At 37.3% G+C, this 23,901-nt stretch overlaps 1 protein-coding gene across 4 annotated transcripts in view; it reads left to right on the top strand.

Moving 5' to 3' along the window:
- Positions 1-22,252, top strand: part of EDEM3 (ER degradation enhancing alpha-mannosidase like protein 3) — a 72,781-nt gene extending 50,529 nt beyond the window's left edge. Inside the window, exons 14-20 of one of the 4 annotated variants that reach the window (NM_001205853.3) lie at positions 910-1,075; positions 1,327-1,481; positions 2,349-2,502; positions 4,639-4,830; positions 6,130-6,295; positions 10,708-10,893; positions 18,192-22,252. In NM_001205853.3, coding sequence (NP_001192782.2) covers positions 910-1,075; positions 1,327-1,481; positions 2,349-2,502; positions 4,639-4,830; positions 6,130-6,295; positions 10,708-10,893; positions 18,192-18,595 — 1,423 coding nt within the window. In that variant the 3' untranslated portion in view covers positions 18,596-22,252. Of the gene's footprint in view, positions 1-909; positions 1,076-1,326; positions 1,482-2,345; positions 2,503-4,638; positions 4,831-6,129; positions 6,296-10,707; positions 10,894-18,191 lie in introns of all 4 variants that reach the window. The other 3 variants (XM_059875394.1, XM_059875393.1, XM_010813557.3) reach the window with 3 other exon arrangements.
- Positions 22,253-23,901: the final 1,649 nt, after the last annotated feature.

Genomic DNA, 23,901 nt, shown 5'->3' with positions numbered 1-23,901 from the left:
GAATTGTGCTTGCCCAGATTTATGAAACTGTGCAGCCTGTCTGCTGCTGCTGCTGCTAAGTCGCTTCAGTCGTGTCCGACTCTGTGCGACCCCAGAGACGGCAGCCTACCAGGCTTCCCCGTCCCTGGGATTCTCCAAGCAGGAACACTGGAGTGGGTTGCCATACTGCTAAAAGCTCAGATGCTTTGGAATGTAGCACGTTTACTTAAATTCCTTGTTACTGTAACTCCATCTAACTATGCTCTATTTCTACCACTTTTTATTAAAGCTTTTCTTTAAAATGTTTATTAAAACATTATAACATTAATCATTTGTAAAGTCACATATGTTTTTAATTTCCTTTATTTCTTCATATTCCCTTCTTGAGAAGTATTTCAGTATTTACAGTTATGATCATAGTCCATATGATTTTGTGTTGTACTTTTTTCATGTAACTTTTCATAAATGGTTACTTTCAAAGCCTTCTTGTTTATCACTTAAATGGCTGTGTAATGAGCTACATCAAAATTGTATTACTTTATCCAGTTCAATTAAGATTAATTGAAGATTCTTATAAGATTCTCAGTAGTAAAAGTTCATCAGCATTACCTCCCTGATGTTGATTCTCTGTAGAAGAAATGCCAGCGAAATGCCAAACTCTTTTCTCAGAAGGCCCATAGGAAAATCTTGTCTATATTATTGACAAGCTTTAGTGTACTTGTGTGGTAGGCAGCCCCTCTGGTCTTTTTTATTTCCTTGGAATATGCTTGGAGTCAAGGCCGTTACCACTGGGGAACAGATACATTCTGTAGTTCTTTGGATGTCTATACTGGTGTAGACAGGCTTATTGAGCTTGATTCTGTGGCTTTCAGATAGATGACATTTGGATATTTTTACATACTTAGATTTGTCTATAATCTTTTATTTTAGAATGGATTCCTTCTTCTTGGCGGAAATGTTTAAATATCTTTACCTGTTATTTGCGGATAAAGAAGACATTATTTTTGACATAGAAGATTACATTTTTACAACAGAAGCTCATCTGTTACCTCTTTGGCTCTCTACTACAAATCAAAGAGTCTCTAAGAAGAACACAGTAGGTTATGTTTTTGAATTAAATATCTCATTCTCTTTTTTACTCCTATCTGTTTGTTTTGTTTTTGTAAGTGAAAACTAATCCATGACTACCATTCAGTAAATATAGTGGTGGTTGAAGAAGTACCTTTGATGTTTTCTTGTATTGCATCCTATGTATACTTACATTCCACTTAATGTTTCCTTTGCACAAACTATAATATTCAGTAAAATAATTATTTGTACTTACGTAACATTCTTTTCTCTTTTTAGACTTCAGAATATACAGAACTGGATGACAGTAATTTTGACTGGACTTGTCCAAACACTCAGATCCTCTTCCCTAATGATCCACTATATGCTCAGAGCATCCGTGAACCCTTGAAAAATGTGGTGGACAAGAGCTGTCCTAGAGGCATCATCAGAGTGTAAGATGTCTTATTTTATATTTGTTAGTACCAAAATTAATTCTGAGTAAATGACAGAGAATGTGAGGAGTAGCCAGGAATACATTCATTTAGAACCAGAATATTGAGGAAGTATGTATGTTAATGGATTAAAATTAAAATTATTGGTGAATAGATAGCAAAGTTTATTCAGCAGTAATGTCTTTATTATTATGGAAATTACTTTATATCTTTTGATTAATGAACCAAGTAATTTTGGCAGCATATAATAGTTTGTAACTTCCATAGCACATTTTTACATAGGATAGTTTCATCAAATATTTCCACATCTTGTTTATGTAGAAAATATTTTTCCTTTTATCTGTAGTTTCTGTATAAGAAAAATACAGTGCTTTGATTTGATTTTTTGATGAGATACTTATTCTTCGTTGCTGAATAAAAATTTTTACCTTAACTTCATTTTCTTCAAAATAGTTAACTAGAAAAGCTATTACTAGAAAATTAAAAGAAAATTTAAGTGAATGTTATTCAGTGATATACGCGTTGTTTTGCTTTTCAAATATTGAGAGAAATGTCTGGGTTTTTTTTGATGGAGAAATAAATAGTAATAAATACCCAAGCCAAGCTGTTCTGTACCTTCAGATGGTTAGAATGCTGTTAATACTGCCTTACAGATAATATACAAGCTTTTGATAACTGTAAAATATATTTGAAAGCTATAACACTTATTAAAAACCTAAGTTGTATACTGTTTCTATTTATTCCATTTTTTACTAGTTTAAAACTAGCAATTCTGCAAATATCTAACATTATTTTTATTTTGTCTTATGTTTTTTCCAAATTCTGATTTGTAGTTTTTTAATCCTTGTCTATAATTACTTTTAGCAGAGAGGAGAGTTTGAGGAGTGGAGCTAAACCCCCACTGAGAGCCAGAGATTTCATGGCCACTAACCCTGAGCATTTAGAAATCTTGAAGAAGATGGGGGTGAGTTTGATTCACCTCAAAGATGGGAGAGTCCAGTTGGTTCAACATGCAATCCAAGTAAGACATTGCTGTACTAATTAGCTATGGTCTCTGTCCTGTTTGGTCTCATTAGCTTTAATAACATAATGACATTTGACTTTTTAAAAACCGTAAGTGTACGGTTTAAAGTAAGAGGGTCAGAATTTTAGTGCTTGGAAGTATCTTGGAAAGCCATCTAATTCAACCTGATTTATAGTATAAATCAGTTAAATCACAAATAGGTTGCTGGTTTGCCTGTGTTGATGAGGTCAAATACTGACTCAAATCTAAGTTTTCTGTTTCTCAGTCTCTTGTCTTTCCACTATTTAGGACATAGTCTTAAAAGCTAATAATTAGTTTTACTATTTATGTCTCTGTTTTACACTGTTTTAGTTTCCAAGGAGTATTAAATATTTCATTCATTAATCAAAATATGCATTTATTTATCTATGCCTAGGCAACATAACATGTGTCTTTGGGAAAATTTTATTGATTTTTGATTTAAAAGATTTCATAACCTGAGATCTTTAAATTATCCACCTTATTCCTACCTTAATTCTGAGAAAAGTACAATTTGAGAAATAATTTCAATGAAGTAGAATCATATTCAGATATCCCTTAATCTCTAATTCAATCTTCTCACCACCTCATCTTCCCCTCGGGTTTCTGTCTCATCTTTATTCTTGCCACACCCATGCTTCCCTAAAGAATCTTCTGTCTGCTTCCTTATGTTTCACTCGTCCCAGCTGAGGGAATGACATCTCTAATGACCCTGCTTTCACTTGGGTCACCAGTGACATAGTTGCCAGCTAGTGGCCCCTTCATCCTCATATGGTTGACCTTTCATTTAATTATTGACTGTTCTCTTTTTAGAACATACCCCTTTCTTGTCTTCCAGGGCATCCCAACATCTTTCCAAATACTCTGCTCAGTATTTTGTAGATTCCTTTGCAACTCTTCTTTCTTGGCACAGCCACTCAGTATAGGCACTGTCAAAGAATCTGGACCATATATTTTTCTTTCTGTACTCTTCTTCAATAGTATCATCTATTTCTACAAGCTCCACCATCATCTTTGTATGTGTGATTTCTTAGATATATGTGTATGCATGCATGCTCAGTCGTGTTCAGCTCTTTGCCACCCCATGAACTATAGCCCACCAGGCTCCTCTGTCCATGGGATTTCTCAGGCAAGAATACTGGAGTGGGTTGCTACTTCTTTCTCCAGTGGATCATCTGTATGTAATCCTGATTGTGAACTTTACTTCTTAAACCCAGCTTTAATCTACCTGTCATCCATTTTTACATCTCAGATCTCAGTCTGTCCAAACCTGAATTAATTCTCTCTCCCTGCTTCCACCACAGTCTATCTCTCTCTTCCTTTTTGTTCTCCATCTTAGACAGCCCTGCCATTATTCTCTAAGTCACCCAAACTAGAAATCTCAGGATAGGCTTGAATTTCTGTATGCCAGCTCTTCTCTGTTCTCCTCTATCTTCTATCTCCTATCAAGTTCCATTGACTTTTTCTGTAAAGTGTTAGGAGTTCATCTTTTTCCTACTATAGTCAGGCACTCTTCAACTTTTCCTCTATTAAGATGCAATTTGAGTCATTCCAAACATTTTCCAGATACACACAGGCAAAATCAGTCATTCATTCCCTTCTCTATGTTCCTAGTCTACTTTCCCTCTTGAGAAATTTTATTGTAGCTATTTTTACATCTCTTATCTAGATACAAACTTCTTAAAGTAAAAGACTATGTCCCTAGTGCCTAGTCAAGTTCTAGGATATAATAGGTGACTGATACTTATTCCTTGAATATAATCTGGTTGTTGGTTCATAATTTCAAAGAAGGGGAGTATAGGTCAGGTATGAGGTTTATTTCTTAAAAGGATAACCAGGGGAGAAAACAAGCAAAGTGAGCATTTGAGCCTTTGGTCAGAAGTCCAGTTCTCAATTTGTATCAAAAGTGGTTTATAAAACAGTGAAAGAGACATTAATAAAAATTTCAGGTGTTACATTCAGAAAATATTTCCAGAAGCAATATTTTTTAGAAGAAATAAGGCCGTAAATATTTGGTAGAGACCAAAACTGAAAGGAGTAAATTTGCAGAAGTATTTAAGAAATAAAAAAGTTGAGTTTCTAGAAAGGATAAAATTAATCTTGTTTCTTTCCTAGGCTGCTAGTTCGATTGACGCAGAAGATGGGTTGAGGTTTATGCAGGAGATGATTGAATTGTCGAGTCAGCAACAAAAAGAACAGCAGCTCCCTCCACGAGCTGTACAAATTGTTTCCCACCCGTTTTTTGGCCGGGTAGTATTAACTGCTGGCCCAGCACAGTTTGGGCCAGACCTGTCGAAACATAAAGAGGTGTGTGCACTGAGAATATTGTTGAGGTTGCACTTGGATAGTACTTAAGTGTTGTTAATTTCTTAATCTCTGTTCTAATTTAGTATTTTTAACTTACTTAAAACACCTAAATATTTAATCTTCTAGATTAAAGGAGATTAAAGCATATCTTGAAAATATTGAGTCATAATTTATGTTTGCAATATGGTTATAGAATTTTATTTAAAATGTTGTTCACATACTCTTAATTCAAAGCTTTTAGCTTATCTAAAAATGGTTTTCAAGCTTTTAAACTACTGGAACCTTTCTTTGAACAAAAAATCTAACTCAGAGGCTTAATGTAAAGAACAGCTAAAGCGAAAGTGCTCTGAACAAGTGGCTGTGAGGAGCATCAGATGCTGAGGTTCCACTAAGCAAACTTGGAAGACCACTAAGCTAGTTTATCCTATAGGTTTAGTTTAATATAGGAAACAAAGCTCACAGTTCAACTATCTGACTGACTGGTAGCAAAGCTAGCTAGCTACTAGACCAGAACTCAGATATCCTGATCATCTAAAACCAATGGTCTTTGAACTCTATTACCGCTAATTTAAACTTTTTCTAGTATATACTTTAAAGCTATGAGGTTTATAGTAGATTGACTTGTTCAACAACTCTTATTCTAGGCACTATTTTAGATTTTTGCTGTATGTCATGTTTATAAAAACCAGTGAAGGTTTATGCCCTCATGAAGTTTACATTCTAAGAGCAAGAAGGGTCTTAAGACATGTTTACACTCACATCTTTAAAATCAGTTCTCTGGTGGATTTAATTTTTCTAGGAAGAAGAATTGCTTGCAGATTTATGTACACTAAATCCATTTTTTTTCCCCTTTCAAAAATTTTTCTGGTTGCCAGTGATGGTTTAAAAATGGTTCCCAGCTGTTGAAGTATGGGTTTGGGTATGTAGTGAGTCTGCCAGCAGGCTCTAACTTTACCACTTTCTAACATCGTGACCTTGAGCAAATTATGAAAGCTGAATCTCAGTTCCCCATATGTAAAATGTATATGTTATCTGTATTTAACTCAGAGTCATTATAAAGATCAGGTTTAGTGATTTATGTAAAAATGCTTTTATAAACTGCAAAGTACAGTAGAAATATTGGTTGGGGACTATGATATGCAAAATGTTGAAAGCAAAAATTTATGCTAAATGTGTATTGGATGTGTTATTGTTAGAAAAGAAATGAGATCTCCTTAAAGCTCTAGATTTTGAATTTTAATGACATGGTAGTGATTTGAGAAGATAAAAGTTATTCAAGTAACTTTTTATTTCTGACAGACAAGAGGATTTGTTGCAAGCAGTAAACCATACAACGGTTGTTCAGAACTTACTAACCCTGAAGCAGTGATGGGAAAAATTGCTTTGATACAAAGAGGGCAGTGCATGTTTGCAGAAAAGGCACGCAACATACAGAATGCTGGAGCCATTGGTGGCATTGTTATTGGTAAGTAATCCTCCATGTCATTGCATTAAAAACCAAAACATCATCTTTAGGGTTTTTCTTTCATTTTCCAAAATTTTATCAGAGTTTTTCATATTGTTTTTACTTCACTAGCCAGCATATTGGATAGGTAATCCAATGACTCTCTTAATAATTTGTATATGTCTCATTTAGGTGTTTGAACACCTAAATCTGAGTTTCTATATATTAATGCCAATAAATGTAGTTGAGTCAGATGTGAAGGTGCAGCAGGAGTGACGGTAAAAACACCTGATACCATGGATCAGAAATGGTGCCCATGAGATCCAAAACCCCTAGGGGCAAGAATTACACCTGCCACCTTAAGTCACTTAAAATAAGTCACTGAAAATATCCATTCCTCCACACAGATGCAAGCTTTGGAATCAGATACATGGGGGTGCAGTTCCTGGCTCTCCCACAAAATCATGCTGTAACCTTTAGATTGTTTACCTGTTTAATCAGTAGAATTTTTTTAGCTCCAGTGAAAATGGTAATAAACATCTTTTAGGTGGTTGTGAGGTTTGAAGATAATGGAAATAAAATTTCCTAAAATTACTGATATGGGTAAAAATAAAATACTAGGATTTATTTCATTGAAAAAATATTTATTATTCTTTTTGCTTATCCTATATGGGCACTACAGTGTTGATTTAATGAATGCATGAATTTCATAGTTAAATATTAACATTAGGAAAAGTTCTGCTTAATAAATTAGTGGTTAGCGGAGAAGGCAATGGCACCCCACTCCAGCACTCTTGCCTGGAAAATCCCATGGACGGAGGAGCCTGGTGGGCTGCAGTCCGTGGGGTCGCTAAGAGTCGGACACGACTGAGCGACTTCACTTTCACTTTTCACTTTCATGCATTGGAGAAGGAAATGGCAACCCACTCCAGTGTTCTTGCCTGGAGAATCCCAGGGACGGGGGAGTCTGGTGGGCTGCCGTCTGTGGGGTCACACAGAGTCGGACACGACTGAAGCGACTTAGCAGCAGCAGCAGCAGCAGCAGCGAACTATAGCCTGCAAGCCAAGTTTGGCTCACTGCTTTTTTTAAAGTTTTATTAGAACACAGCTCATCAGTTTGTTTACCTATCTTCTGTAACTGCTTTTAAGAACAGTGCTGGAGTTGACTGGTGGTAACAGTAACAAAGCATAAAATATTCTCTATCTGAGCAGTTACAGAGAGAGTTTGCTGATGGATGACTTAAATCACCTCTTAATCCTTGGTTATTTTCCACTCTGAGATTACTTTTATTAAAGAATTTAATAGCTTGCCACTACTAATATTTTAGACATCTTACTGAGTTTTAAAAAATATGAAAAAATAAAGTTGGGAACGTATGTGGAGTATTTTAGATTTTCCCCATTTTTTGGTAAAGTCTAATTTTCATGGTATTCTGTACTCTGCAAAATTTGTCAAATCAAATGCTTTCATTAGTAGCTATTAGTTATAGAATGCTATCTTGAGATCTGTAAGTAAATAATTAAAAGAAGTGGTCCTTAATTTTTAAAAAATTAACGTCTAAGTGGAAACTTTCTTATGTTGTAACTCCTTTCCCTGAAGTTTTTTTTTGTTTTTGGTGAAGCATTTTGTTTAGTTTCTAATGGTTTTCAGTTCATTTCAGTCGCTCAGTTATGTCTGACTCTTTTGCAACCCCATGGAGTGCAGCATGCCAGGCCTCCGTGTCCATCACCAACTCCCAGAGTTTACCCAAACTCATGTCCATAGAGTCGGTGATGCCATCCAACCATCTCATCCTTTTCATCCCCTTCTCCTCCTGCCTTCAATCTTTCCCAGCATCAGGGTCTTTTCAAATGAGTCAGCTCTTCGCATCAGGTGGCCAAAATATTGGAGTTTCAGCGTCAACATCAGTCATTCCAATGAACACCCAGGACTGATTTCCTATAGGATGGACTGGTTGGATCTCCTTGCAGTCCAAGGGACTCTCAAGAGTCTTCTCCAACACCACAGTTCAAAAGCATCAATTCTTCTGCACTCAGCTTTCTTCACAGTCCAACTCTCACATCCATACATGACCACTGGAAAAACCATAGCCTTGACTAGAAGGACTTTTGTTGGCAAAGTAATGTCTCTGCTTTTCAATATGCTGTCTAGGTGGGTCATAACTTTCCTTCCAAGGAGTAAGCGTCTTTTAATTCCATGGCTGCAGTCACCATCTGCAGTGATTTTGGAGCCCCCAAAAATAAAGTCTGACACTGTTTCCACTCTTTCCCCATCTGTCGTGAAGTAATGGGACCAGATGCCATGATCTTCGTTTTCTGACTGTTGAGCTTTAAGCCAACTTTTTCACTCTCCTCTTTCACCTTCATCAAGAGGCTTTTTAGTTCCTCTTCACTTTCTGCCATAAGGGTGGTGTCATCTGCATATCTGAGGTTATTGACATTTGTCCTGGCAATTTTGATTCCAGCTTGTGCTTCCTCCAGCCCAGCGTTTCTCATGATGTACTCTGCGTATAAATTAAATAAGCAGGGTGACAATATACCGCCTTGACGTACTCCTTTTCCTATTTGGAACCAGTCTGTTGTTCCATGTCCAGTTCTAACTGTTGCTTCCTGACCTGCATATAGGTTTCTCAAGAGGCAGATCAGGTGGTCTGGTATTCCCATCTCTTTCAGAATTTTCTGCAGTTTATTGTGATCCACACAGTCAAAGGCTTTGGCACGGTCAATAAAGCAGAAATAGATGTTTTTCTGGAACTTTCTTGCTCTTTCGATGACCCAGAGGATGTTGGCAATTTGATGTCTGGTTCCTCTGCCTTTTCTAAAACCAGCTTGAACTTCTGAACGTTCACCGTTCCCATATTGCTGAAGCCTGGCTTGGAGAATTTTGAGCATTACTAGCGTGTGAGATGAGTGCAATTGTGCGGTAGTTTGAGCATTCTTTGGCATTGCCTTTCTTTGGTGTTGGGATGAAAACGGACCTTTTCCAGTCCTGTGGCTACTGCTGAGTTTTCCAAAGTTGCTGACATATTGAGTGCAGCACTTTCACAGCATCATCTTTCAGGATTTGAAATAGCTCCACTGGAATTCCATCACCTCCACTAGCTTTGTTCATAGTGATAGTTCCTAAGGCCCAATTGACTTCACATTCCAGGATGTCTGGCTCTAGGTGAGTGATCACACCATCGTGATTATCTGGGTCATGAGTGGTTTTAATTGTATATAAATGAGCAAATTAGGACTTGGTTGTTTTTTATCCCAAATACCAGAAGTATAGATTAAAATCAGCTGCCTACAAGAAACAGTTTATTTAGTGTAAAGGAGGTTTGTTTACTATATGGAAATGGATTATTTTTGTTGAACCCGAGAGTAAGAAATACAACTGAGTGCTCTAAGGAATTAGAAGTGGAAACCAAAAATCATCAGGAACCATGACGGCTAGCATTTTTCTTGTCTCTATCTATGGGTCCTCCTGGACTCTTCTCTGCAGCTCTTTGGTATTCTGCTTCATTCTCACCAGCAGTTTCTCACCAGCCTGCTCTCTTTTTACCTAGCAGTTCCAAAATGGTCTTTTCCAAAATTGCAACCTAAGCCATCAGTCTGTGTCACTTAACTGGACTTCTACCCACTGCTAACCGAAAGTCTTTCTATTTTTGAAAGTGTGCCACTTCCAAATCTCCTGGAGACACTGGGGGTCAGGTAGCCATCCTTTGTCTGGTCAGTTACTATTGAAGGGTGTGATTCTGCATGGTATTCTCCACTTAGCAGGGCTTGTCCATGCAAGCTCTCTGAGAGGTGACAGACAGGTTCTCCAGGACTGGCATGTGAGATTAGGACTAGACATAAGTGACATCTCCAGTAGAGTAGTAATTAGCAGCCATACTGTTATTTTTTAACTAGTGTAAAGTCAGAATAGTGTTTCAGTCTAGTCATAAGTATTCCTTGTGAAGAGTGTTTTAAAAATACATAATATAATGCCATTAGAGGAAATCATAAATAACAATAAAATTTTCATTATTCTGTCATTGTAATTCAGGTCTCTGAATTTTTCCCTTTTTAGGCTTTTTCATAAGCATCTGAAATTTTTATAGTCACAATCATAGAACTTTGTACTTTCCCTTTTTTATGTAATAATAACATTTAGTTTTTCTGTGTGTTCCCTCAGGTAGTTCATTATAATTTACTTACAGTTTACAGTTGTTGACAAGTATAAAGCACTCCAATAAACTTTTTCAGGCATAGATCATTTTGCTTCTTTTGAATTATTTCCTCGATGTACATTTCTAGGAGTAGAATTATGGACCCCACAAGTGTGAATGTTTTTGTGGTTCTTAATGCAGCAAATTAATGTCGACGGGGAAAATAGTAAAGGCTGGCAGCTGGGCCTTTCTAATGGATGAACGCTTGCTGTTTGCTTTTATTCGTCCTCTGGCTAGATGACAATGAGGGGAGCAGCAGCGATACTGCCCCTCTGTTCCAGATGGCGGGCGACGGGAAGGACACAGATGACATCACGATCCCCATGCTGTTTCTATTCAGCAAAGAAGGAGGTATCATACTGGATGCCATCCGGGAGTATGAGGAGGTAGAAGTGCTCCTTTCTGACAAAGCAAAAGATCGAGGTAAGGGTAAAAAATGCTTTGTTTTCCGCTTTGCCTTAATTTTTCTCACTTGACAAAAATGAGTTACAAAATGATTATTTATGGTTCACTGGTGAAAGAAGTAAAAATTTGTAGAAGGTGATTTCAAAATACGTTTTTCTTTTGGAAAGATGAGTAATGAAATGTTTATTTTGCTTTGTGTGCTGATTTAGAATGTCATTAGAATTATATTTTTATACGTGATTTATAATTTTTGCTATTATTCTGCCAGTGATAAAAATACAAGAGATTACATTAAGAGTCATTTTTAACATCCACGGAGGCTCACCATTCAATTTCACAGATACTATATCCTCTGGGTTTTTTTTTAGAATAAGAAGTAAAAAGAGATTAATTATATAGAACGGTGTTATATATGATATAATAGTAATTGGGTTTCACCAAGCCACCTGTAATCAAATAACCAGTGTCTTGGTGAAGGCATAGAAATCTAGCAGCTTCTCTTCATTGAGATCTAATTTCATCACACAGATACTTAAAAGTTACAAGAGTTACACATGCCTGGCTAGTGCCTGAAGAACAAGATAGCATGCCTTAATTCATGAGAGTGTATACATATCCCTCTCTGGGCCAAAATTTTTGTTCGTAAATTGAAAGCTCTTTGAAACCCAAATTATTGTATAAATGCAAGGTCTCACTAGTATTGTTTTACAATTTCACATCTAGGGATAGTGGGCAAATGAGGGAAAGTGAACCATCAGACGTAGTCCGTAATCCTGCTTTTAATGGCCATTTTCTTAGCCACTGGAGGCTCCTATAGAGAGAGCACTGGTCCTCCTACCTCGCTTGCAACAGATAAAGCTGTGTGATTTGTACACGGTTGTTGATGTTTGGGATATTTGTTTGGCAGATATGTAGGAAACTTACTCAATTCAGTATAACCGCCAAGTGGAACAATTAAAAAAGAAAAAGTTTAGCAATAATCTAGTGCTGGCCAAGTCAGTGTTTGGGTTGTCTTCTTGTATTGCTTTATTCTTCTTTGAGGTTCATTCAGTTGTTAACTATTTAAGCAGTATGGAGTGAGTAGGGTATATGTACTTAAGGATGTGTAAATAGAGCAGAATAGAAAGGATTCCTAATCTTCTTAAATCCTCCTATGTGCCTGTTTTTTTTTTTTCTTCCTGAGCCCTTTTTTCAGTTAGATCTTTATATGCACTTTGGCACATCAAACACAGGCGAATCATTATTCCATGTAACTCGTTAATGCCTTTGCTTTTTCCCCCTGTTTTGTGCTACCACTGGAATTTCAGCAGCAATATTAAAAGGTAAAATGATTCCAAACTACATTATTAATAGTAGTAAGTATCTTTAATAAGCCTTATATATATGTGCATGCATGTGTATATACATGTATATACACACATGCGTGTGCATGTATATATTGTTTCAGTGGCTACCATGATAATACACCATTTAAAGTACTTAGATTATTTTCATGCCTAGTCAGCTGTCCCATAATGATGATTCTTTACTGATCCTGTCATAACAAGTTCTATTAATTAAATAATAGGTGAATTCACTAGTCCATATCCATGCAAGAGTTACTCTAATGAAGACATTGTTGTATAGCATGTGTTACTTTTGATCACTTTTTATTGGAATGCAGTATAAACTATTTAAAGTATCGACTTGTTTTTAAAACCCATATATCTGTAGGAAATGTGTGAGGGTTAGGACTATGAGATTGTGGTAAAGCATGTGCTTTCTATACCACAGAAAGGATATGAAAAGAGATCAGTTATGCTATTTAAAAAAAAGTCTGAACAGCATAACAGTATTCCCTTAAGGACCTTGCAGTAAAAGGGCTTTATTTAAATTATATATTTTTTAAAGTTTTGATAGTCTGTCCATTTTTTGACTGCGATTCTGTTATAGTGTGATATTTTGACAAAAAGCTTTGAAAAATTCCCCTTTTTGTATAACTTTTTGAAGAACTGTAGGGCATTATTAACTGTCAGCTGTGAGTTATAGTATAATTGTTAATATTTATCAGTGTAACAAAAGTCAGTGATAATAGTTTTATTAAATCAACTGCTTTATTTACTTAGGAAAATATTCTAAGTTGACATCTGTAGTGGATGCCATTAATCTGTGCTGTTGCTGCATGCATCAGTGTTTCTCTGCTGCTTCAGAATCAGCTGGTGTAGTAGTTAGAAGTGCAGATTCCTGAGGTCTACTCCAGAATATTGAATCAGACTCTGAAAGCAGGGGATCAGAATCTGAAATTTTAAACAAGCATTCCAGTTAATTGCACTCAGCTATACTTTGAGAAACACTGAACAAAGCCATGAAGGCACCCTCCTTTAAAAAAAAAAAAATCTCCCAGCTCTGTATCTGGCCTTATTGTGCCACCAAGGGTACTCAGACATGACTGAAGCAACTTAGCACACCACACACACAAGGATACTAGGTAGGATTCTTTAAGTACACCAAATAATAGCAGCCATAAAATCTGAACGATTTAAAATGTCCTCCAGATTGTTTTCTCTAAAGATCTCATTCCACAGATACATATTTCCCTTAAAAAGTCAGTTTTGATGGAGCCAGTCTTCCCACGTATCAATACAGAAAATAGACTCCAGAACAAGCCCCCACTCCCACCTTCTAATTCTGATAAATCCCAGCCATTGATAAGAGAAATATCTTCAACAGTCCTATATCCTAGCAAAAATGTCCAGATAATTATTATACATTCTTCTTCAGAATAAAGCATTAGTAATTTATTAAGTAGAAATGCTGCTTTCTCAGGTTAAACCAGTCACACTTCTAAAAGTTAAGTTATCCGCAGAAGTGTTAATATTGTGTCTGTCATGTGTCCAGTTCCAGAATTTCTAGAATTTGTAAAGGTGCTGAATAATAATTCCTACCCTGTGCCCGCAAACAAAAGACACTGTTACCTTGAGATCTGAATTGAAACAATTTACAATTAAGATTCAGTTGACTTTTCTCAGTAGTATTTCTCAAGATGGGGAAAAAAAAAATCAGCATTTAAAAGTTTGAATACATCGTCATTTTGTAGTTTATAGTGTCGGCTTCCAGTGCCTTAAGAGCTGCATGGACACAGAGATTCAGAACTACTTTTGCATTTGTGTCTGTCTGGTGAAGAGGCAGGCAGAACAGGGGAAACAAAAGAAAGGGCCAGTGGTTTGAACGGCCTTAGGTTTAACTGTGGCAGGTTCCTTTTCCTAAGATTATCCTTCACTGAATGTGATGGGGTGAATCTGTCCTTCAGTTGATCTGTAGAACTTAGATTTCTATTGGAAAGGATTTGGTTCTGAGGAGGTGAATCTAGTATGTAAACAGATGGCGTCTTTGCTTGGAAAGGGGCAGCTGAAATGTTAGTAGAGTTAACACTGAAGGACTCCAGCCTCTCTTCCTCAGTCACCACATGTTTTCTCTTGCATCTTTGCATTTGCACATCTTCCCTCGTTCCACAAGTGCCTTGTCTATCCCGCTTCCACTCCCATAGCCTTTTCCTCTTTAAAAACATTTCGTCATTCTAATACCAAGTTTAGTGCTATCTTCTCTATGAATTTTTTCTCTTATTCTCATAGATAAAATGTATGGACATCTTCTTTAACAGTTTGTGTTCATTTAGTTTGGCGGTGCTGGGTCTCTGTTGCTGTGCGCAGGCATTCTCTAGTTACGACAAACAGGGTCTACTCTCCATTTGTGGTGCCACGGGCTTCTCTTTGTCGTGGCTTCTCTTGTTACAGAGTGCAGGGGTTGGAGTGTAGACTTAGTGGTTGTGGCACACAGGCTTAGTTGCTAGATCTTCCTAGACCAGGGATTGAACCTGTGTCCCCTGCATTGGCAAGTAGATTCTTAACCACTGGACCACCAGGGAACGTCCCAACATCTTGTACTTTTGACATTTGTATTACATTGTACTTCTTTACCTGTGTCTCAGCTCTGTATTTCTTGTTGTCAGTAAATGCTGGTTGCATGAATGAATGGTTGTAGAACAGCCAGTCTTGAAGTCTTTGCCAAGTTTCTTTGTCCTTTCATTATTAAAACTTTTTTCTTTTCTTTCTCTCTTTTTGTATCATGAGATTTTCTTCATTCATTTTTACTTCCGCATGTCTGACTCACCATCCCTGAATTTAATGATGTAGTCATTACACAGGCCCCTTAGAATGAAGGTTTGTAGTGGTGTGGTAGATTCTTTCTTTTTGTACTTCTCCAGCTGTCATTTTTATTTAGCTGATTGTTGCCACTTTGCTATGTATCACATATTCTCATATATTTGATCTGTTTTTGGGTGACTTGCTCTGCTTTTACACTAATCTATTTGCTTATTCCAGTGCTAATAATAAAATAGTTTGTTATTTTGAATACATTTTAATCTCTCTTCAGGCAGCTCTCATCTCACTAATTCTTTTCAGAATTTATTGACTTCTCTGTGATGTACATTCTTCCATAGGAATTTAAAAATAATCCTATCCAGTCCAAAAAGTAAAGTAGAATTGGGATTCATTTTGGAATTGTATAACTGCATGTGTTACATCTAAACAGGAAGGTTTTGTTAAATATTGACTTTCCATCCAGGTACATACAGGTACTTACCTGTAAATTGAATCAGATCTTATTTTTTCATTGAGATTTTATAATATTAAACAATAAGATTTCATAATAAATTTAATTCTATGTCTTGTGGATTCTGTTTTTAATTATAAAAGGTTAACTTAGTTTATTTCTAACCAGTTATTGCTACTACAGAGGGGTTATTTGTATTGTTTCATTCCTTTTTTATGGCTGAGTAATATTCTATTGTATATATGTACCATATCTTCTTATCCGTTCCTCTGTCAGTGGACATCTAGGTTGCTTCCGTGTCCTGGCTGTTGTGAACAGTGCTGCAGTAAGCATTGGGGTGCGTGTATCTTTTTGAATCATGGTTTATCACAGCGTATTGAATATAGTTCCCTGTGTTATACAGTAGGACCTTGTTGTTTATCCATCCTGTGTATACTGATTTGTGTTTGTTAAGCCACTGAGGCAGTAAGTGAGGTATACTATCCTGGAGCCTGCATGGGTAGAGGCTGGCAGTGGAGAAAGGGGCTCCCTTTGTGTGCCACTTAACAGTGGTGCTTGACTTCTACGGTGGCCCGGGTGCTTCTGCAAACACCCCCAGTTGCGGCCATACCGCACTCCAGCCCCCTTCAGGCCTTGTCCACAAGCCAACAGCAGTGCTCTTCCTGTGGACTGCGCACTCAACGCTGAGTTTCAGGCCCTGCCCGTACCTACGGACACGTGTCTGAGGCCGGGGCGCGCAGGGCAGCAGTACTCCAGTCTGTGCAGGCGTCTCTTCTGCCTGCCGCAGATGGGGGTTGTGCTCGCCTCTGAGCCTCTGAACCCCCCTTTCTGTCCCCGCTGATCTGAGAGGGCTCCCCAGGATGCGGGAGCCTCTCCTCTCTTTAGCTCCCTCCCAGGGGCACACGTCCTGCCCCTCCATCCTCTCTTTTCTTCGTCCTACCTGATAGAGACTTTTCTTGTCCTTTCAGGTTTGAGGTCTCCTGCTTGTGTCCAGTAGGTGTTCGGTGAGATGTGTTCTGTTCATAGATGTATCTTTCCTGTTATTTGTGGGAGGAGGAGAGCTCCCCATCCTACTCCACATCTCGATTGGAGCCTACCCCATCCTGTTTCCTTATCCTTAGCTAGGTTTCCAAAATAATATTATGTAACATGTAACCCTAGAGTGATTCTTTGTCAAAAGCACAGTCTTTATTACTATATAAAATAGCCCCACACCTTTTCATATTCTAAACTAGATTAATGCAGTCTAGAAATGAAGGTTCTTTTTGTTTTTGCTTGAACTTAGGGTAGCCTAGCATAAATGAGCTCCAAGCTGCCAGACTGCTTTCTGTTCTTTAGTTTCCCTAAATGTCAAATTAAAATGTACCTTTTCCACAGCTGAGAGAACGTGTGGGAACTCCTCCCCCTTGCCCACCTTCCCCCTGACACACCCCCAGCACAAACTATCTAAAGCTTCCCATGTCAGGTAATCCTGCCTGGTCAGGGTGTATGCATACGTATCCTTCTGTCCCTCCCTGTGTGCCTTTATTTCCTTCCATTTTTCTGGTTTTATAATAAGTTCATCTTCTCTTTCTTCTTTGACTAATTCTGCTTATCTTTGAAATCTCAGTTCAAGTGTCACATTCTGAAAGTGAAACTGAAGCCGCTCAGTCATGTCCTACTCTCTGCGATCCCATGGACTGTAGCCTACCAGGTTTCTCCATCCATGGGATTTTCTAGGCAAGAGTACTGGAGTGGGTTGCTATTTCCTTCTCCAGGGGATCTTCCCAACCCAGGGATCGAACCCAGGTCTCTTGCATTGCAGGCAGACACTTTACCCTCTGAGCCACCAGGGAAGCACATTCTGAAAGAAGTCCTCAAATCTCATTCTTTCCAACACCATAGCTTGCATCACAGAGTTTTCTGTTTATTTGTGTTGATTTGTAAACGTTTTCCTCAGCTGGACTATAAGATTCAGAAGGGCAAGTTAGGTGTTTGTTTTCATCTAGTTTTATCCCTAGCACCTTGCACGGTGCCTGCCACACAGAAGACGCTCATGAGATCTTTACCAGCTGACTGCAGAGTCTGAGAATTGTGCAGCCTGTGATTATAGATGCTGCTACCTCAGCACTTTCTTGTAGGAACCCTAAATAAAATGCCTCTAGTGGTTTCACTGTATATTCATTACCAGAGGTTTAGCCTGCTTTTTGGCCTTCCAGTAGATTTTATGATTATATCTTATAATTATATCTTATAAAACTTCATCAGTAATGAAGTTTTGTAAATAATCTGTTTTTGTATTTATGGAAATATTTAATCACATTGATATCCCTGAATCATTTAATTTTAATCATTTAATTTTGCAGTATCTGCATTTTCATGGTTTCTTGAGTGGGAATTTCACTTTTCAAAGAATATTAAAATTACAGCAGTGGCATGCACTGTTTAAATTTTGTTTGGTTTAATATGTTCTCATGTTTGGGCTTTCCTGAATTTAGGTGTTTAATAAATTTAAGACCTATAATATAAATTTATATGCATTTTAATATTACTGTTTAGTGTATTTCTTGGCATTTGGTGACACCCACTGACGGCAGTCTTTATTAGAGTCATCCTGCATTAACATGGTTTTCTTTTAACTCTCAGCTTTTTGCTTTAGTACTAAAGCCAGTATGGTTTTGAGAATATGATAGTACATGTTTTGAGGAGGAAAGTAGCATGAAGTTTGTTTCTTTCATGTACAGATCCTGAGATGGAAAATGAAGAACAACCATCCTCTGAAAATGACTCTCAGAGTGCTGAACAGATTGCATCAAGGTCTCAGGAGATTGATCTGGTTGATCAAGAGTCTCCTGAGGAAAGTTCTGTGAACTCTCACCCAGAAGCTTTATCTCCAGTAGATACAGACAGTGCTGCAAGCGTTTCTTCTTCTGAACAGGATTCTAACCCCATGGAAAACCTCGAGACTACAAGTCTTGATGGGGAATGTACAGATTTAGATAACCAACTTCAAGAACAGCCAGAAACTGAGGAGGATTCCAATCCTAATGTTAGCTGGGGCAAAAAGGCCCAGCCTATAGACTCCATATTAGCAGACTGGAATGAAGACATAGAAGCATTTGAAATGATGGATAAGGATGAGCTCTGACTCACAAAAGTCTACCTGGTGGTAGGTATTTCAAAAGAAAAGGTAAACTGTGGTTAATAGACACCCTGATACTAAGCAGGCTCTCTTCATGGGAGGCTTTAAGTATGGTGATGAGCAACCACGTTCTGACTGGGAGAGTTAGTTTTCATAGGAATCTGGAACACGCTGTGTTAGAACTGACCTTGTTTAAAACTGTCCCATCAAAAGTGCAAACTCACAGTCCTCCCCCACCCCCCAGGTGACAGGAGTGTACCATCCTGCTGCACACCTTGGGCCAGGAAAAGATTACTGGGCATTCCTTGGAACCAGATTTCTGCAGTCTCTGGATAGTAGCTAAGAAACATATCTAGTTAACTATGAGGTGGGGAATACAGATTTGTACAGCTTTCTAATTAAAGGAAGCTCTCTGTTTTCTTGGTTTGCGGGTTAGAGGTTCTTTGGGGAAAACGCATAGGAGTTTTGTGGGCATTCTGGTTATGCTGCCTTCACAGAAACACTCAAAGTGACCTAAATGGTTGTGAAGCAAATGCATTCATGGTGAAAACAGTCTTTGCTCAACATTTTCACTCGCTTCATTGTGTAACATGATCGAGATGACTTGATTTTTTTCCCTTATCGGTGTCCTTTTCATTTAAACCAAAGGTGAAGCCAGTGTACTTTCTCAGTGAGTTCTTTGCGTAAAGACTAATCATTGGGACCAGGTAAAAAGGTCATATAATGTGGGAATTGGTTACCTAATACTCTTGAAAAATGGAGCAAGGGAGAAACTGTAATGTTGCAATATGAACTTGCCATTGGGCCTTCCATAGGGAAAGCTGTGACTACTCTGAAATGGAACTTAAGGTTATATCTTTGTAGGGTAAATTATAAATCTTTTCCAGTTCATTTCTTTGGAGGTGATTACCTCTAGCCATCAGCCTTACTCCATCCCATGTGTAGTATGCATTTTGAGCCACAAGACCTGTGTTGCCAATAGCTGAATACATTTTGTTCCATTTTTCTGTCTTAGCCATGATAAAACTGTGGTAGTGGTCTAAAAATTCTGGAGTAACTACTATTTTTTCCTCCTTTGAAACTATAGTTGCTAAAGTTGCACCTAAGGAATCTGTCACATTTTCTGTTGATCATGGTTTTTAAGTTTTGTTTTGTTTTGTTTTAATGAGTATTCCTTCCAATATGGACTTGAAAATTAGTCTATGGTAACCTGTGTAAAAAACACAGTAGCAACTAACATATAGCCATATAGCTTAATGGAACCTTTTCCCCTATTTTTAATTTTTTTTGGGGGTGTGTGTGTGTATGTGTGTGGCAGTCTGGTGCTGGCCACATTTAAGTTTTTAGAACTTCTTTGTTGATATCTGTAGACAGCCCTGTAATTGAAATCATGGCTTTACTCTATTTATTTTTTAAACATACGTGAATCAGTTCTAAAGGAATATTTGAGACTTTCTTTTTCTTTACCGTGTCATTATATAATAATTTTTTTCCTTAAAACACAGTTTTGGAGGTACTGATGAACTTAAACTGTATATGGAGCTGTTAAAAGAACAGCAGTGCTGTATTGTAGTTATGTATATTCATGTACAGTATGTCTTAGATCCCAGGTAAACATGTTCTTTTGTAAGGGGATAAATAGCTGCTTTCAAAAATTCCAGCTGAAGTTAATTGGGTCAGTGAGTAATAAATCTAACAGAGAATTCATTTTGAGGGGGGGAAAAGAGAGTAGTATAAAAGACTTTTTTTGGCCCTTAATTAAACCTGACACCAAAATGGATATTTTTAGTCTCTCTGCATGTGAAATTTGGTGTAAAAAGATGATAGAACTATAATACATAGAGTATATGGAAGAATAGACATAGTACTTTGTTCATTTTGATTGCAAAGCTGCCAAAATAGTTGAAGCGTAATTACTTGACTTGCCTTGATTTATAGGACTGGGGCTTGGAGAAAAGGAGCAGATGTTCCTTTAAGACTTGGATTACAGAAGCCTTATATACATTGATTTGGTTTTCTTTTTGTAGTTCAAAGCCATTGTTGTCAAATCTAGCTTTTCTAATTTATCAAAACAACATAATTTTATGTCCAGCAGAGATCTTGTGGCATACACAGAAAAGCCAGCTTACTGCCACTTACCCTTTCTTTGGCCATTAGGGGGAGTTGTTGCCATTCATTGAGGTCTAGAAGCAACTTGGAGAAGGAAATGGCAACCCACTCCATATTCGTGCCTGGAGAATCCCATGGACAGAGGAGCCTGGCAGGCTACAGTCCATGGGGTCACAAGAGTCGGACACAACTTAGTGACTAAACCATCAGCTTGTCTAGAAAAATGAATACTTAAAAAAAAAATTTAACTATAAAATTAACAAACTATAAAAATTAATAGCAGAAGGAATTATACTTGATTTTTCCCTAGCTAAGAAAAGAAGGTATAATGTTCAGCTTCAAAACTCCAACATTGTCACTGACTCTCCATTCTTAACTGACATACTGCCACGAAGTTGTTTTTAAGTTCATGAAAAGTTTCAACAGCATTAGGCATTTTTTAAAATGTTTTGTTTTTTAAGTACCTTTTATAGCATTTTATTTACTTCCTAAAGATTCAGGGGTTTCTGTGTGACCCTGAATTTTAGAAACATCTGGTCTACCTCAGTTAGCTGTTGGCTGCATAGAGAGAGAGCTGAAGTGATCACCACAGCCATAAAATTGACTAAGAAGGATTTATACAATGTTTACAAACCTGGAATCAAGTATGGATTTTATCTGAAAGTTAAAAGTTAGATATTAGAGAAAGTATTTAATTCAGGTATTTTCAAGTTTTAAAACTTCACTTGTTTACCTACTAAAAATAGTTCAAGTTTTTTCTGCTTAGGAAACTCCATTAAAATGATATACCCTAATTTGCAGTGCTTTTCTCATAAAGTTTTAGGTGTGAAAAATTGTAATTTCCTAGATATGTTTGGGATGGGATATTTTGTTGGGTAGGTTTTCTTTTTAACTTTTAATAGGCTTCCAACAAGAATACAGTTGTTTCAGAACAAATTTTTTAACATTATACTTTTCCCTTTCTCTTCACAGTGTTTAGAGAGTAAAATGAAAAACTGTGCACTCTGTGATTTTAACTTCTCTAATATACTCTTGAGATTTTTATTTTAATTTAAATTACCATCTCATGGCCCTTTGAGTAGTAAAACCAGCATTTGTTCCCTCACCAGACCCCATGCCAAATTCATCATAAAGAAAGCTCAGCATCCATAATTCCAATAGTGCTTATCAATTTAGAGGAGGGGGCATTTAGTAAATATTCCAACTGGTCGTTTTATGCACAAGGCTTCAGTCAGAACATAGAAAAAAAAAACATTCTGTGAATGAAATATTGTATGTTCAGATTTTATAAAAGACATTTTTAAAAGCCCAATTTACAGCCGTATATTTTCTTATGATGTAATTTATGAAAAAAGATGTCTGTACTAACAGGTGCTGTAACACTACTGTTGTTGGATTTTATTGTTTGGTGATAAATGTATACAATATTTCTAAGGGAAACTATGTACTGTGATGTAAAAGTCTGGGCAAAATGTATATAATCCTTGTATATAGTTGTGTATTTGATTATAATTACTGATTGTAAAGATTTAATAAAATATGTAAATATCCTGGTCTAGTTTTAATTTTAATTTGTAGCATACTTTGCATATCTTTACACTTTGATATCTCTAAATTTTTTTTTCACCACTGTCTTCCCTTTCATTTTCATTTTACCCTAGAAGAGCAGATTTGGGGAATGGCTTAGAATATAGACATGCAAACATACATTGAACTCAACTCGTATCCTCAGGGTAGAGCTAGAGTTATTAATTTACAGTGTCAATATTGGTTGCATGTGTGTTTTGAGTTTTGTTGTTGTGGTTGTTTTGTCACTAAGTCGTGTCTGACTCTTTTGAGACTCCATGGACTGTAGTCCACCAGGCTCCGCTGTCTAAGGAATTTCCCAGGCATGAATATTGGAGTGGATTGCCATTTCCTTCTGTAGGAGATCTTCCTGATTCAGGGGTTGAACTGGCATTGCCTGCATTGGCAGGAGGGTTCTTTAGCAATGAGCCACCAGGGAAGCCCATATGTTTTGAGTTTTCTAATATTTAATAAAATCAGTTGTCCTTTTAATATTGTCATCAAATTATACTGACCTCTCCTGTTAATTCCATTGAGACCATCTGTTTAACAGCCACTTTCAGATACTGTGATACTATGCTTTTCATCCTTACTGTTATAGGGTTTCTGAACACAAGATACCTTGAAAGATCTGATAATATCACTATTATCTGTTGATATTAATAATCACTTTCTTTAAAGATAAGCAAACTGAAAGTTGAACAAGTTCTAAGCATCTTATGCTTAGGTGCCTGGTTCATGGATTGGGAGCCTTGGTTTATTTCCAGAGCTTATGAATTCGTAAAAGAATGGACTCATCATCCCACATGACTGTGGGAGAAATAGTTTAGAAGTCTTGTGGTGTATTAGAGCACATTTCTACCCTTGTTTCAGCCCCAGCTGTCTAAGAAGTGGTGCTGTCTTGAGACATAGCAGCTACAGGTAATACTGAAAAAATACTTTGGATGTAACAGTAGGATGGAATTTCATAGAGAAGATTGAAAACCTTCTGCCAAGGGTTAAGGAGAGAGCCAAAGTCCTTAAATAGACTAGTCAGAGACAGAGGAACCTAACACCTGGGGCCTGGCTGTTCCCCTCCTACCACCGTCACCACCACCACCCTACTGTTGGAGTTGCAGCAATTGGAGGACAGCTTACACAGCAAACCCTACTTGATCTTTTCCGAATTTCTGGGAAAAGCCATTGATCTTGTGTCAAGAGGCAGTCTGACAAACACTGCAAGCTAGCTTGTCCTAAACGCCCTTTCCCCACTCTCCTATCCAGCTTTCTCCTTGTAGAGTAGGTGGAGTTCTCAAGGCAATCCCAGAGAGCTGCTGTCTTTAGAAGAACTGATCTATTTAGTCAGCCACACTCTTGTCTTACCTGAGGTCTATGCCAACTGAATCCCAGCTTTAATTGTCTTATTATATTAATAAAATAGGTAAATATTTTTAGGCCCTATTATCTCGGTCTCCAATCATTACTTTTAACTCAGTCTTGTCCATTCTCTTGGGTAATTCTTCAGGACCTCCAATCAATTGGTCCTTCTACTTTCTCAGAATCCATCACCCTTCCCCATGGCCTCACTTCCCAATTTACCCACCATTAATATCTCTTGCCCTTTTGAGCAAACTTGGCAAAACTTTAAATCTTATTAA

Source organism: Bos taurus, chromosome 16 (assembly GCF_002263795.3).
Source record: "Bos taurus isolate L1 Dominette 01449 registration number 42190680 breed Hereford chromosome 16, ARS-UCD2.0, whole genome shotgun sequence".
NCBI lineage: Eukaryota > Metazoa > Chordata > Mammalia > Artiodactyla > Bovidae > Bos > Bos taurus.
The sequence above is the reverse complement of the archived record's forward strand: the minus strand, read 5'-3'. Positions and strand labels throughout refer to the sequence as shown.